This window comes from Xenopus tropicalis, chromosome 4 (assembly GCF_000004195.4).
Source record: "Xenopus tropicalis strain Nigerian chromosome 4, UCB_Xtro_10.0, whole genome shotgun sequence".
Taxonomy (NCBI): domain Eukaryota; kingdom Metazoa; phylum Chordata; class Amphibia; order Anura; family Pipidae; genus Xenopus; species Xenopus tropicalis.
In genome coordinates, this window is record NC_030680.2 from 80,424,830 (window position 1) to 80,441,379 (window position 16,550).

The 16,550-nt window shown below is 38.4% G+C and overlaps 1 protein-coding gene across 3 annotated transcripts in view; it reads right to left on the reverse strand.

Moving 5' to 3' along the window:
• The window catches only part of ak5 (adenylate kinase 5), a 112,093-nt gene that overhangs the window by 7,905 nt on the left and 87,638 nt on the right, over positions 1-16,550 (reverse strand). For all 3 annotated transcript variants that reach the window (XM_012960520.3, NM_001112994.1, XM_031899783.1), the window contains 4 exons: positions 15,812-15,847; positions 7,871-8,034; positions 3,391-3,507; positions 1,519-1,710 (listed from right to left, as the gene is read on the reverse strand). In XM_012960520.3, the coding sequence (XP_012815974.2) occupies positions 1,519-1,710; positions 3,391-3,507; positions 7,871-8,034; positions 15,812-15,847 (509 nt within the window). The remainder of the gene's footprint in view (positions 1-1,518; positions 1,711-3,390; positions 3,508-7,870; positions 8,035-15,811; positions 15,848-16,550) is intronic.

Sequence of the window (16,550 nt, forward strand, 5' to 3'; positions counted from 1 at the left end):
CAAATGGCATCATTTGTACTGCATATATCCCCTCCACTTGCCAGCACCATCACATTTTCCTAAAGCAAATAGCAGCTTTCACCCAGTGGCCATTTTTCCTCTGATACATAAACAGATACATTTAAATTCGCAAACAGCATACACACACACAGACCCTTGTTAAGCATACAATTAATCAAGAATACAGACTCACACAGGCAGAACTGTCTCTCATAAAAGTTCTGCTTTGTTTGAGCTGAGCTCAGGAGAGAAAGTTAGGTGAAAAAAATTAAAGCAGACAGCTAGAGATGAGTTTCTATGGGAACCAGCAGGGCTATCTCTTCACTGGCTGCTAGACTGGAGGGTGTGTTTTGTAATCTGAGCTGAGAACAACTGAGCATGCCCACAAGCCAGAAGTCAAAGTTAATTCCCAAGGGAAGGGGCCGAGTGGGTTACAGGAGGAGAAGGAAATCTAAGTGATTAAGGAGATGTTGCAGCCTTACTATTAACCTCTGGACAACCAGTGTGGCAGGTATTGAAAGATTTCAAAGAGGCTGTTCACTGATTACATTTTTGTGTGTGGGGTTTACACACCTGCAATCGCCCTAATTGGGCACATCAGACCTAGAATGTCTCCTATAAGCTCCTGTAACAAAGGTATTATACTCCATGCTAAATAGAGGGACATTTCCTTTGCAGATTGCCTTGCAAAATGGGCTACTGGACACTGACATTACCAATTTTTATCTGCCTTCTCTGTTTAGCAGTAACTATACCCTTATATAATATTGTACTAGTGATGAGTAAAATGTATTCATTGATTTTGCAAATTTTTGGGCGAAGGGGGAGAACAGGACAGATTTGTTTATTGCTATATTGTACAATACATAGAAGATACAGTATCTTGCTACTACACATCTTCATTCTATGGGTCTTTGCCCAGTGCATCTGTGCTTTAAGCATGGCCTGGGGACTTTTTTTCATGTTTTCTAGACTTGCCCTAATGTAGCAGTGTTTTGCATGAAGTAGGACAGAGTTTATACATGCAGAATTTAAGAGCATCTGAGGCTTGCATTCTAGGACTGGTAGAAAACATATTCCAAGGTAGATAACTAGCACATTCTTCTTACACCAGGAAGGCAATAAAACATACCTGCAAACTACCCATGCCTTCCACATTAGCACAATGAAATACGCTGATAAACAACCCAATCCCTCTATGCAGACTTAGCCAGAGCTAGCCCAGATAAATTGGATACAATTTGGACTGCTGATTCTACCATTACCCCAGCCCAAATGGCCCACTGAAGTGCCTTCAATCTGTGATTTCTTTTTATGAATCCTCCAAAATAGCTTCTGACAAGTACAAAACCAAATTTGAACCCTTATCTCTATATTTACATGTGAACACAATCAAATTGCATTACCCGTGAGCAGAAATGTTTGCATCAAATGTTTAGCTACGTCAATCCTTCTTTCAGTGCATTCGTACTAAGAATAAACGCCCTCCCAGCATCACAATGTTACTAAAATGTTTACCTTATATAAAAGGGATTTTCTGTCATAATATGTAATTATGGGGTTGATAGCTTGGTAGTATGCCTCCAACCTCCTTCTGATGGTTTCTGTGTTGATATCATTCCGATGACTGGCCTTACTTCTCTTCTGAAGACGACTGGTCATAGTTTCGGCAGAACAATCCAGGTACAGCACAATGTTTGGTTTGCTGATCTTAATATTTAAAAAAATAAAACAATAAAATATGAAGTCACTTGCCATTATTTGGCAGAGATATATCATATTTAATCATATATAAAATGCAGACATATTCTCTATGTGTAAGAAATCCCATTTTACTTTAGAGACATCATAGACAATTTCTATTTATAGAAATTATATTTATATAGGGCTGAACCAATTTTCAGTGAAAAAGGTGAAAGTGTTTGTTAATAACAGGAGTGGGCTGGTTACATAACACAAGTTCTTTGCTATAATGTAGCACCAACTGAATAACATAAATTCCCTTTGTATAAAGATGATAACATTTGCCAAAGAATAACATTGTATAAGTTCTGGATCTCAAAATAACCCACGTCCCTGGGCCAACTTTGGAATACTCTTTGATGTACTCATGCTAATGGCCTTATTTTTTAACAAAAGGGGGTAACGTTAAAGATGCAAAGTTTGTTTCAGTTATAGCCACCCATAACAACCAATACACAGGTTGCATTTAATGGTCTGCTGTTCTAATCAAGCATCTGGTTGGTAACTATGGTTGGCTAAAGCTGGAGCAAATTATATGCAAGAAATCATAGTTCCAACTTAGAAGAGATGAGTTAATCCACATAGGCCTACAAATGACCCAGCTCTTGAGTTCAACAGGCCTTGAAAAGGCAAGAAAATACTATAAAAACACTATATGGTTTACCTTCCACAACAGCCTAATGGAATGATTTTTTGGGGTTGTACTTGTTTACTCAGTGAGTGCATCAACTCTAAAATAATTAAGCTTAAAAAAAAGAATCTGTCAATATTATTGCATTCTAGAGGCAAAGTGCAATAAATCTAAAAGGTTTTATGCATGACCTGTTTTGGTGAACTGTATGGTCAGTAGAATGTCCCAAGCACAAGGCCTGGGAGGGATTGTATGAGGGAATAAGAACTGATCTATATATAGGAGCAGAAGAGTAAAGGGCTCAGTGTAACTGAAAGTACCCATATTCTCATATTTTGAAACAGGGGGCAGAACCAAAAGAAAAATAAAAACAATTACACACGATGTATGTATGTTAGCACCTGTTTGTGCCTCAGCCCTAATGGCTGCTGACTAATATGTGAATCTAGGCTTCCAGCTAGAAGGACAAACAGTCATTCTCCCTATTGAGCATCCTAGGGGGGAAGTTCAGGAACAAGTTTTCTAGTATTATTATTATGGCATATTTCCAAGCTTTGCCAGAGTTCTTAAAAATCGTTGCCCTTAGGCTAGGATGACACTTCCAAGTTTAAACTTTTTTCCTAGAGTGAAAACCTAGTTTATGCCTGCCCTCAAAATGTATAGATAAATGTATAGATATAGAAAATGTATAGATGTATAGGCATAGATATATAAAATCCAATCTTTTTCTTTGAAACCAGTCACAGTTATAGCAGCTAAGTTACATACAGTACCATGCAGCATGGATTATTAGTGTATAAAATAAAAATATATTTATGATTAACATAACAGAGTTTTGTGGGCATCCAGCTTTACATAAGTGAGCTGCAACTTAGCTTTAATCAGCTTGAAATCTATAGAGAAAACAAATGCAAATACATCCAGTATGTTGCTTAAACCACAGAACTATACTGTAATAGTATTGTTCCTGCACACGCAACCCTTACTCACAGCACAAATGGAGAAATCTCACCCACCTTGCATTCAAATTCTTCTGCTTGTTTGGTTTCACGTGGAAATCCATCAAAAAGGAATCCTTTTGAGTTCCCAAGGCAAGAGGACATCGTTTCTTTAACGATTTCAAGGATAATATCCTGTTGACACAGAAACATTGATCAATTTGTTTCTTTTTTATGATTTTGGCTAGTGGTGTAACTATAGATGAAGCAGACTCTGGGGTCAGTTGTGCAGAAATCCCCCAACCAGCCTGAGCTTTGCGCACTAGAAATGGATCTTTTAGCCATCTCCAAAAAATGTTGTGTGGAATAGCTCAATAAATGCACTTTCACAAGGAATGAAGTCCTGCTGTTGAGAAGGCCTTAAGGCTTCCATATTGACCAAAAGTACGTGTTTTTCCACCTCCGGTAACCTCTATAAACTTGCAACATATCACAATATATGATCATGTAAAACAATTTAATATATGCCACAGTAAATGAGATTTTTTTGGATACTGCGCTGCATAATCATCCAATGTGTAATTATTATGTTGGGTTGAAAAACCCAACATACTGTTCTTCGACTTCAGTTTATTCTTTTTCTTCTTCTTCTTAGCACCCCCCATTTTCTAAACGCTACTCTTCCTACAGTTTTAGGGGTACAGCACCCAAACTCCCCACACTTCTTCTCCCTATAGCGGAGCAGGTTGCTTGTGCTTTTCTAAGCGATTGCGCCACCCGTTGTTTTGTAGCGCCGCTCTGAAGCCCCCAATTTTTCCATTGACTTTGACAGGGAAGGTACTGTTTTATTATTACAGAGAAAAAGGAAATCAGTTTTAAGAATTAGAATACTTTTTTATAATGGAGTCTCTGGGAGATGGCCATTCCGTTTCTGGATAAGGGATCACATACCTGTATTGTAACTACCCTGTTATTATTCCATCACCCCTTTTCTTAATCTTCTGGGTTTTTTCTTATTGTTCTCTATCCCTTAACTTTCCCCCTTTTTGTGTTTCCCTATATTGTATTGTTCCATTACCCCGTGGTTAACATGTTCAGTTATATATCTGTAATTGGCTTTGGACCTTATGAATAAAGGAATGTGCCAGCCATCTAAATCATGAGGTCACCCAGCTTTATTATTCTGCTGGCAGGATGGCAGGTTGTCTTTGTCATCAAAGTATATTGCGGGCAAAAGAATAAAAGGTAACTTTTTGTCTGGCATCATGCAGCTTCAATAATATCAGTGGCCTATTTGATGCTGGTTTTTATTGCCATTAACATTTTTTGCTTTAGTGGTTATTACATTCAAATTTAATATTTGGCTTTAAATGATAAACTTTGCCCAGCTCATTTTTGTCCTTTTCTTTTAATGACAAGGACACAAAATGTCTGGGTTACTTTAAAACCTTTGTATCTTTACATGAGGAATAAAAAAGCCATTGGGAACTGTGACTGACATTCAGAACAAAACCTTTGTTGAAGGAACAATATAAAATCTCCATGGCTATCTGTCAAAAGTATTTTACTAATGTACTTTATGTCTACTTGTCTCCTGTAGCTGATAAGTTCCCTTAATACTACTGAAAAAAACTCTATTATTTAACTGCAGCAATAATGGATGCAAAATGTACAAATACTTCTATATATTGTATGCAAATCATAGAACAGCAGCACAGGCACAATGTTCATGTGAAAACACAAAGGACTGCATTTTAATGTGAGAGTCTCATGACAATTGCTAAACGTGATTCTGATTTTTGTGGTTTTAGAGGTTTTCGAAACCTTGAATAAAGGTACAAGCTAATTAAAATGTGGAACAAAAATTAAAAGAACAGGAAAATCTCAAATGTTTTTATGTTTGGGTAAGAATTTTAGTGGTTTTACAAATGAAAGAAAAACCCAAAAACCTCTAAAACCACGAATAAGGATTGTTACAAAGACAACTCCAAAGGGATATTTCAAGGGTTGGATGCTATCCAGGGACAAAAACAGTGTGAGGAGAGAACCAGGAATCATTTGGTTTGCAATTGTACTAATAGTGCCCAGTTCTGGTCCTGACTCTTGAATTCAATAACCCTTAAAAAACATGTATCACTGCAGCCCGTCATTCCACGTTCATATTTAAAGGAATACTGCCATGAGAAAACATGTTCTTTTCAAAACACATCAGTTAATAGAGCTTCTCCAGCAGAATCCTGCATTGAAGTGAGTTTTTTCAAAAAAACTTGACATGGGGCTAGCCATATTCTTAATTTCCCAGGGTGCCACAGCCATCTGACTTGTGCTCTGATAAACTTTAATTACACTTTACTGCTCCGCTGCAAGTTGGAGTGACATCACCCCCCTCCCTTTCCCCCCTAGCAGCCGATCAGCAGAACAATGGGATAGCAGCTACCTGACACCTGTATTGCTAAGGGCAGTGGCACACGGGGAGATTAGTTGCCCTGCGACAAATCTTCGCTACCGCAAGAGACGATGTTGCCTCTCAAGGAAACTTCAGGCGATTTTGGGAAAACAAAGTGACGCGTATGCCATGCCACTGGCGATTTATATTCATGCCGGTGGGATGGCATTGCTGGGAGATTAGTCGAAGATTTGTCGTGAGGCGACTAATCTCCCGTGTGCCACTGCCCTAAGGGTGAAGACACACTGGGCTACTAGTAGCAGCTACTTTTTCATGGCTACGAAAACCCAGAAAGTACCCTGCCATAGACAATACTGGGAATTCCCTCTGCTAAAATAGAGGCAATTATCAGTAAATCACTTTTTTAGTAGCCACAACAAGTAGCTGCTGCTACTAGTAGCCCAGTGTGTCTTCACCCTTAGGGCAGGATAACTTTGAAAAACTACTTGCAAAAATATTAGCAAACCAACTTAACAAAGTTATAACTTTTATCTCCCCTGATCAAACAGGGTTCAAACCTGGTCATACCTAGCCTTGAGATTAATTGAACACAGTCTCAGATCTTCCCAACTAACCCTTAGCTGGACCTCAAATTATTTTATTTAGCTTCTGCTAAATTGTGTCAAAAGTCATAACCAAAAAAAAGGGGAGGGTGGTATAAACAAATACAGGTATCGGACCCCTTATCCGGAAACCCATTATCCAGAAAGTTCTAAATTATGGAAAGGCCATCTCCCATAGACTCCATTTTAATCAAACAGTTAAAATTTTTGAAAATGATTTCCTTTTTCTCTGTAATAATGAAACAGGACCTTGTACTTGATCCCAACTAAGATATAATTATTCCTTATTGAAGCCAAAACAATCCTATTGGGTTTATTTAATGTTTAAATGATTTGTTTACAAAAACAAATCATTAAATAATATAAAAACTTGATCAAATTAAACCGTGAAAAAAACTTGAATGCATCAAATTTGTTTTCAATAGCTGTACAAACTCTCAAAGAATTCGAGAAACTCAAATGAAAAAAAAAGAAACACATAAATCTTGCCTAGGGATATTCTCACTGACTTCTACATGAAATCACAAGCTTTTATATTGGCAAAGTTTTTTGTGCGTAATAAATAGAAGTGACACATTTCCACCCATTAGATTTCATTGGTTTATATTTAAACTGATGCCATTATTTAAATATTAATTCCAGGGTTGTTAAAGTTTCCAGAGTTAGTCACTGGGTATTTGCCATTCAAAGTTTGAAAAAAGTGGGCAGAGCCACCAACAGCCAATAACATTTCACCTATTTACTTTCAATGGTAAAGTGTAATATGCTGTCAGTCCCACAATTTTTATGCCTGAGTCCCCAAAATCTGCAAAGTTGGTCACTGGGGAACTGCAGTTCAAAAATAGGAAAAGTAGGTTGGGCCACTAACAGCCAATCAGATTTCATCCATTGAATTTGATTGGTTTAAATTTAAAATGCTGTCATTCTCAAACTATTTATGCCAGGGTGCCCACTGTTTGTCACTGGGTGACTTCGACTCAAGGTTAGAAAAAGTGGGCGGAGCCACCAACCACCAATCACAATTCACCTACTGACTTAAATTTTAATTGCTGCCGTTCTTTAACTATTAATCCTAGGGCCCCTAAACTTCGCAGAGTTAGTCACTGGGTAACTGCAGTTCCAGGTTAGAAAAAGGGGGTGGAGCCACCAACTGCCAATCAGATGTCGTTGACTTTCAGTGGGGAAATTTAAGTTGCTGCCATTCGGACACTATTAAAACCAGGGTCCCCAAACTTTGCACAGTGGTTTTTACTGTATAACTGTGGTCCAAGCTTAGAGAAAGTGGGCAGAGCCCATTCAGTGACTTCATGTTTTTCAACCCAACATGAAGTTTGTTCTCAAACTTCCCTTTCTAGTTCTAGGTTTATTATTCCTCTGTGAGAGTGCAATTTTATTGTTCCTGTTACTTTTATAACTTGTCTTCCTTTTCAGGCCAGCTCGTGTCTACATCATATTAAAAGTTAATTTAAAGGTCAACTACGCCTTTAAATTCAAGATCGGTGGAAATCTAGTAAAGACACAGCAGATGGAATTAATGCAGTTCACATACCATTGGCACCTGATCACCATGCTCCATGATATCTTTGATGAGTTTGCTTCTCTCTGTAAAGGTTGCAAGGTCACTCTGTAGAAGCTCACTGACTGCCAGAGGTGATAATCCATATCTGTGTGCTAGTTTTTCACACTGGGTTCCTTTGCCAGATCCTGGGCCTCCTTTAATGCACAGGAAAAAATTACAAACTTAATTACTCAATTAAATGTAATATAGTTGCAACAGTGCACAGAAGTCATTATGAAAATGTACTGCAAATGGCAGTTTCATTTTTTCTTAAGAGGGAGACCCTTGCCACAAATGTTAGAGGTCTAACTGGCACAATAAAACTGCCTTAGTGCTCCTTCTAAAAGCATCTGTGTCTGGGGTCTGACTGTGCTCTGCATCTAGCGCTGTACTGAAAATCCGGTGTGGACCATACAGGACTTTGTCACAGTGGCCTGGCAGCAGTTCCTAACTTGCACACCTTAAGGGCAGTGGCACATGGGGAGATTAGTCGCCCTGCAACAAGTCTTCGCTATCATGGGTGACTAATGGTGGGATGGCATATGCGTTGCTACGATTTCACGAAGTCGCCTGAAGTTTCCTTGAAATTATAGCAACACGTATGCCATCCCACCAGCGATTTACATTCTTGCTGGTGGGATGGCATTGCAGGGAGATTTGTCACGGGGCGACTAATCTCCCCATGTGCCACTGCCCTTAGGGTGAAGACACACAGAGCTACTAGTAGCAGCTACTTGTCATGGCTACTAAAATAGACAATGCTGATCATTTACTGATAATTGTCTCTAAAGGTGGCCATACACGTAGCAACTTTGATGGCTGACGAAAGATCGTTCCCACCCTCCTCTGACGTTCAGGGCTGAATCGTCAGATATGGAGGTAGAAACAATAGAAATTCTACATCCTTCTGCCGATTCAGCCCTGAACGTAGATTTTGCTTGGGCGCTTTCAATGGCGCCCAATCAAAATCTTGTAACCCACCCGATTGACCGACCGACATCCGCAGCCTTTTGCAATATCGGTCGCTTTGTTGAGCCGCCATACAAGCACTTAATATCGTATGAAACAAGGTTTAGTATGATATCATTGGTGCATGTATGGCGAGCTTACGTGTGCTACTAAGTAGCTCTGTGTATCTTCACCTAATTCCTATATACTACCCCCACCTTCCCTGTAAATACAGCATTGCCAAACGCAGGCAACAATATATTCATAGAGGGGAAGAAAAACCTGCTGCGATTAAGTGTACAAAAACATGGCAGACTGTTTTTTCCACCTTGGCCTGTACTTATGAAATAACCTCTTTAATTTTATAATTTCAAGGCTATGTTACTGTGTCAAAAGGTCAACGTTTAAGTTAATGCTTATTTTATTGTGTCACTTCTAGTTGGTTTGTCAGTAACCAGCTCTTACTGCAAGGCCAGGACTTTTGAATATTTAACCTGTGCAGCTGGACAAGATGCCATAAGATCTCTACATATTGCACCCAATGCAGTTTATTCCACAAGTTGCAGTTTTTTCCTACAGCTGTCCTGGTGCACGGCAATGATGGCATGGTGCTGAAAGCCGTCTTTATATGAGAGGTACATAGTTTAAAATAAACTTCCAGGCAGAAAATGAAATTATCAGAAATTATCATTTATTCTGCATTAAGTCTGTGCAATCGTATTAAGCAAAATCACACTTCTGATGCCCAATGTAGTTCAGGCAATTTGTTTATATGTATATAGGGTTAATTACTTAGTTTAGAGGTAATAACATAGGATTAAGAGCAACAGAATTTGACTGTTTAACACGACATTTAATAATGGTTTGCACCGTATCTTCAGCATAGAATTATATGACTCATTCACAATTACACAGTCACATATAATTGCATAAACAGAAACCAGCAACAAAGCTTTTATTTATCTTTATTCTGCACCAAAATAAAAAAAAAAGGGAGAATTGTTTTAAACTGTTCAGGTACAAGTAAAAATGTTTACCTATGTTCTCAACATACTTTTATGTACTTTTAAAATCTATGAATAAATTTCTGAAAATGCTTCAAATCTTGTTAAATGTTAATGTAAGTAATTTATTACCCCCAAGTTCTGTTTTTGTGCAGATACCATATAAAGACTTCAAATCTGGTCACATTACATATTTTTGACTTATAAGTGCTTTCTTAACTTGTTTTATTGATTTCCTGCATAAGGTTGTGCGACTCCATAGAAAAGGGTTGATGCAAAGGATATGCCACAGGTTGCACTGAATTGGGCCAATCACAGTGCCTGGGGGCCCAGATAAGACTAGTTAGAGTGACATTTAGGATAAACACTTATTTTCTTCCCTTATGTTTATACATTTTTATACCATATTGGACAAATAGGGACTTGAACCAAGGTAGCATGAAATCTGCTACCCTAGAAGTTTCTAGTAGAGGAGGTCCTGAGGCCTAGAGCCTATAAAGAAGGCTTGAGGGTAAGAAGTTCCTCTTTGACCTGTTGAGAGGGCAAGATGGAACTAACCTGAAACGTAAGGTTAGTATCAGGCTGGGTGTCCAGACTGGGTATCCTACCCCTACTTTAGAACTAGCTAATAGTAGGTTAGACATGAAACAGGTCACCTCAGAGGTGAGAGGCAGTGAGACTAGTTATAAATAACAGCAAAAGATTTCAGTGAAAATAAAACCACATTTTAATGGCTCAAAGATTTTTTCAAAACATAATACAAAACAAATTCAAAATTATACTATACCAAACAGTGACAAGGTGCATCCTAGTGCCTCTCCTAACGCGTTTCGCACAAAGTGCTTCATCAGAGGAGGTCCTCTTTTATTGCCAATTTTTGTACATAGGTGGTAGAAAATCCTAAAACTTTTATATACGTGTCGTCCAGCAGATGCTATAAATTTACATCCTGGAAAAAGTCTAAAAAGTATCTTATTTCCATATGGTAATGGACCTCTATAAAACTTTTTGTGAATGCATATAGGAGATAGCAACCCACAAAAAATGCCCCCTTAAGATGTTCCTTTTTCTTCATTCTAGTGTGAAAGGATTAGGGTCTACAATACATATTTTTTAGAGTCACAAATGGTAAGGGCATTCCTCTCTACCGCACTGGGGTAATAAAGCAAGTTTTTGCCCCCAGAGTTGTGTGCAGTTTAAATTACCCATCACAAGCATCTGTGTTACATTACAGGAAGAAAGAAGTCTAAAACAGTAGACTTTTTTTAGTGTTGGGGGCTACTTCTTTAAAAGTGATCAAATGTGAAATCCATTATTGCCATATATTTTCTGCAGTATGAACAATATAACCCCTCTATATCTATCAATCTATCTTAAATACAATGGCAATGTAACATATTATAAATCACTCATATTCTGCTTAATGTTGTAGCCCACATATAGTACCAGAACAGTAATATGCACATATTATCTCCTCTGCAATTGTACTCTCCTACATAAGAACAGCTACATTTCCAGTTAAAATTACTTTGCTCTGAAAGTAAAGGGAAGCCTGTGGCAAGGTTCTCATATCATTACAAAAGTGCCTCTTCTGACAGCTGTGCTGTATTAATTGTGATGAGTACCTTACAAATTATTCTTAAATCAATTCCTTAGATTTTTCTTACATGGGCCTAGACACAGTTCTTGGTGATCTGCCAATATATAAAAAAAGTCATTTTTTTTCTCTCAGTACTAGGAATAATTTTCAGACTTGTTAATATGTATACACTACTGGCTTCTTTTAATTCAACACAAACAAGCAAAAGTCAGGAGGCCATATTACATTGCCAACTGCAGGCAGTGCTGCAGTCATAGGGCGCATGCAGGTGTCTGTGCTCTGAAATGAAATGCACATGTGCAGTTACTTCGCAGGGGGAGATGTCACTGTAGATGCACGCAAGGGACAATGGCAGGTAAGGGAGCGTGGACCAGGGGTAGGCAGGAGAGGTACCTGATTGCCACCCCCCAGCCTTGCTGCCTAGGCAGGTTGTTCTTCTGCCACCCCTAGTTCCAGCCCTGTGCAGAGACCTGCAGCAATTTTTATTGGCAGGGCAGAGGGCAAATGCAGAAATCATGGGGGATTGTGCCTATTTTGTGCACCTGTACCCTGCCTCTCCACTACATAAAAGACCCCTAATATCTCTCATAGCCATGTGATTGTATTCTAATCTACTACAAAAAGTAGCTGGAACCTAGCAGTCCAGGATTACGATAAGATATTACAGGGTGGGGTATGGTCTCATAAAAATACACTTTCAATACTAGAGATAGCACCCTGTGCTTATTGTACTAAGACAGGGATATCCAACTGAAAGCCCCCGGGCCAGATGTGGCCCTCCAAAAGATTTTTATGGTCCCCAGAGCTTCACAGACTTCACTGTATGACAACATCATTTTAATATAATCTGACCCTCAAACACACTGTATGAAAAATAGTTGGCACACTACATGTTGTACTATTAGATACCTGAAAGTATAGTAACTCTTTAAAGCACAATCCTTTTGTGGATACTTTGTGTTGTGAATTGTAAAGCGATGCTTTCCCTCTGAAACTGTTAATAGTATTAAAGTGTGCTCTGTGTAACTGACAAACAGGTCATGCTTGCAGCTCTGTCTCAGACATTTTTAGTATAAATGACACAATTACAAACCTAGTTTTAGAATTACAGTAGAAAACTTACTGCCTCTAGCTTTTTGGAGTCAAAATCAATGGCAGGCTATTATTAAGGCAAATGTCACTTTCTATTTGATTGCAGTGCTATAACAGTTATCCAGAAAAAAATTCCACACCACAAGAACTGTATATATTTTGTTAGCAATGGCATGGCATGGCATTTTGTTATTCCAACATTTCGGTCTTCCTTAAGACCTTTGTCAAGGTCTCAAGGAAGACCAAAACATTGGAATAACAAATAAACTGTATTTCTTTTTCACCACACTTTTAAGTCTTGTAAGTGCCCTGCTTTATATGACATTCTATATATTATATAGCACGAACATATCCAACAGCACTCTACAACAGAAGGGTGTATACACCAAATATACAGATTACATATAAGTAGTGGCTGATACAAGAGTTAAACAGGGCTCTGCTCATTACAGCTTACAATATAATAGGACTGGGGTGCCAAGGGCCCACCAGAAAACCTAAGGCCCAGTCTCCCCTTCTCTATTCACTCACTTTCATCTATCCTCTCCCCCCATTTCTTCTTTCTTCCCATATAGAATCAAGTAATGGCCATGGTATAGGCATACACGGCAAATGGTTGGGTGAGCAGTATGGCCCACTGACACCTGGGCCCACCGGGAGTTTTCCTGGTATCCTGGTGGGCCAGTCTGACACTGCTAATAGGTATTTAAGGGGCAGCATATATGAAATTGAGCTAATATTGATTGGGCAGGCTTAAAAATGTAATCAGGGCAATGACTGCATTCCTGTGGTTGTGATCTGATCATTTGAACCATTTAGCCTAATATCACCCACCTCAAGGTGGGCATATCAGGGAAAAGGTTGCCAAATGAGCTGATCTTTCAGTGTAGGTCAGCTTTACTTGGTTCTCTGCAGAGCAACTGTAGGAGGCGCAGGAGGCAGTTAATCAAATTAAACCTCCTTATCTATAAACTGAGAAAGACAAAAACAGGAGAAAGGAATGGGTGTCTATATATTGAGTTCAACACAAATATATTAGCAAACCCATCGGCAAGAACTTCTTTTTGGTAGACAGTTCATGCCTTTTTAAATGATGAAGGGTTAAGTAATAAGGCTTAAAGGAACAGTAACACCAAAAAATGAAAGTGTATAAAAGTAATTACAATATAATGTACTGTTGCCCTGCATTGCTACAACTGGTGAGTTTGCCTCAGAAAGACTACTATAGTTTATATAAGTAAGCTGCTCTGTAGCCATGGGGGCAGCGTTCAAAGGAGAAAAGGCACAGGTTACTTAGCAGATAACAGATAAACCCCCATTATATGGGGCTTATCTACTAGTTATCTGCTATGTAACCTGTGCCTTTTCTCCTTTTTTCCAGCTTGAATGGCTGCCCCCATGGCTACACAGCAGCTTATTATATAGTAGCTTTTCTGTAGCAAAAACATAAGTTTTTTTTGCAGAGCAACAGCACATTATATTTTAATTACTTTAAAACACTTTAATTTTTTGATGTTACTGTTCCTTTAAGGCACACAAGCAAGAATTCACATGGCATAATGCCCAAAATGCCTCTTACAACCTCAAGTAGTGTTAATTGACAATCACATTAAAGCACCAGTCTTGGCAGTTGTTAAGCTGCAATTGGCTGTCCTTGATTTTACAAGTCTAATCTCTGGGGAATGTTTTGTTTGGACTGTCTTCCTTTAGGCTGGAATTGGCTGACAGGTAGCAGAACCAGCACTTTGAAATGATCACAGTTTAGCATTATGGGAGGTGTCAGGGGGCCATGTTTATTGTTGCTATTACAGGTATGTGATTTATCATCTTACAGAATGCTACATATAAGAATGATAATTCCCTACGGGGTCGATTCACTAAAGGTCGTTAACACTTAATGCATAGTTTCATGTGTTAAAAAGTGTTCATTAATTAAGTAATAATTCATCAAAGTAATTTAGTATGCGTTACTACTCATATCGCATGCACAAAAATCACAATTATCGCAAAGCGTTATGTACATTGCATTTCGATAATTATCTAATAGAAATAATACTAACGCATAATAATTCACAGACATATTTTAAGATATTTTAAACGTTAAAAGCATAAAATGTAGCGATAATTACTGTGAAACTTAACACCTCCCAGGAGTAGGCGTTACTAAACAACACTGCAGCTGGAATCTGAAGAAGAGAATCAAGTATGTTTTCACCCTAGAGAGATGCATCAGGTTTTCAGGGAAATTGTAATTTTCAGAATGGTAGTTTTCAGAAAGTAACCGTTATGTGCGTAATAGGGTGCGCTAATATTGCGTGCTACGAAATAATGCATAAATATACTGCATAAAACTTCAAAGAATGCGCCCAATTTAGTAAAGTTTATATATATAGTGTGCTAACACAGTTTGATTAAACAATTTATAAAAGAGATCAAAGTTAAAGACAAAAATCTTTACCTAAAACAGGTGTTGACCTGGGTGTATATACCCCAGGTCCCTTGCCAAATATTTCAAATGCTAGTACACATGCAGTGAAGATCACATAAATATACACACACTCACTGATGCCGAAATTTGGTTCGGATGCTTGGAGCCCTGAACCCGTAGCCCAAGGGAGCAAACTCAAATCTCTGAAGAAAGCGGCTCGCAAAGCACCATGGTCAGCCAGAAAATGGATAATGATTAAGTGTCCTATGATTAAGTGCGGGTACGCATGAAACGCGTCAGGCGTTCTGGGTTTTTAAGAATGTAAATAAAGTTCGAGTTTTATCCATTTTCGGGCTGACCATAGTGCTTTGCGAGCCGCTTTCTTCAGAGATATAAATATACTGCATGCTTTAAAATATTGCTTAAAAATCTGTCATCGCAACATAAATAACGACACTAAAATCACTTCTTAATTCAAAAAGTGTCTTTTTTGTGAATCGTTTGTAAATTTTCCAAATATAAGAAGTGATAATATTACGCATGCTATTACAATAATATATGCATGCTAAAAATAACACTCATTGTTTCGGCCTTTAGTGAATCTGCCCCATTGTGTCTTATTTAAACAATTGTTCAATTTTATGACAATATGACAATTAGTAGCCTTAAAGTATGGAGTGCCACATTATGACAAGACCACTTATCTGTTAAAATCTGGATAATACATCTTGTGCCTGGAACAGAGTGTAGTCATGCAAAATTTTGATGGCCAGAGTAGAAGCATGCTGGCCTGCTGTACTATTTTACCTTATAAATACTTAGTTTTATGACCAGTGGCAGAAAAATTGATTTTCACTTACCTAGTACAAAAATTACTTTTGCCTTCTTCAGCTCTTCTGTAATGAAAAAAAAAACAAGATCAAATAAAAGACTGAATTAAGGGACGTCTCCCTTTGAATTATATGAAACCTTCTAAATCTAAACTAGAACTAGACTAGATCATCTATATGAGTGGTTCCCAAACTGTAGGTCTGCCTCCCCTGCTGGGAGGTGGGCTCAAAAGCTTGGCATGGTGGGTGCAGTCTGAAGGCCACTTATATAAATATTTGGATAAAATGCTTTAGATTGGGGGTGCCCAGACTTTGTCACCCCGTGATCTACTCTTGCCACCTGGCCTCTGTCATGAGATCTGTCACAGTTAAAATAGTGCGACGTCTATCATTTGGCACAATAAAGAAAAAGTATCAATCGATGTTTAACAAATACACATAGCAATATATAAATGCAGTGCCAAATTCACATTTAATGCCCAAATAACATTATTCAAGTGCCAACTTCAAGTTTAACTTGAAAGGATTATAATAGTTTTTACTTCCCTTTTTCATGGCCCACTTTGTAGTCTGCACACAGAAACATATATACAGTGGCCTGGTGGGGACAACCTTTTATACTGGGATGAAACTACGGATGGCTTGAGCAGCCTCACTCAGAAGCTCCAGTATGCTGGGGGGAAAAAGAAGTGGCAGGATGTCATCCCACTGCATTCCAGAAAGTTTAAAGTGATCTACTGGTAGACCGCAATCTACCTTTTGGGCACCC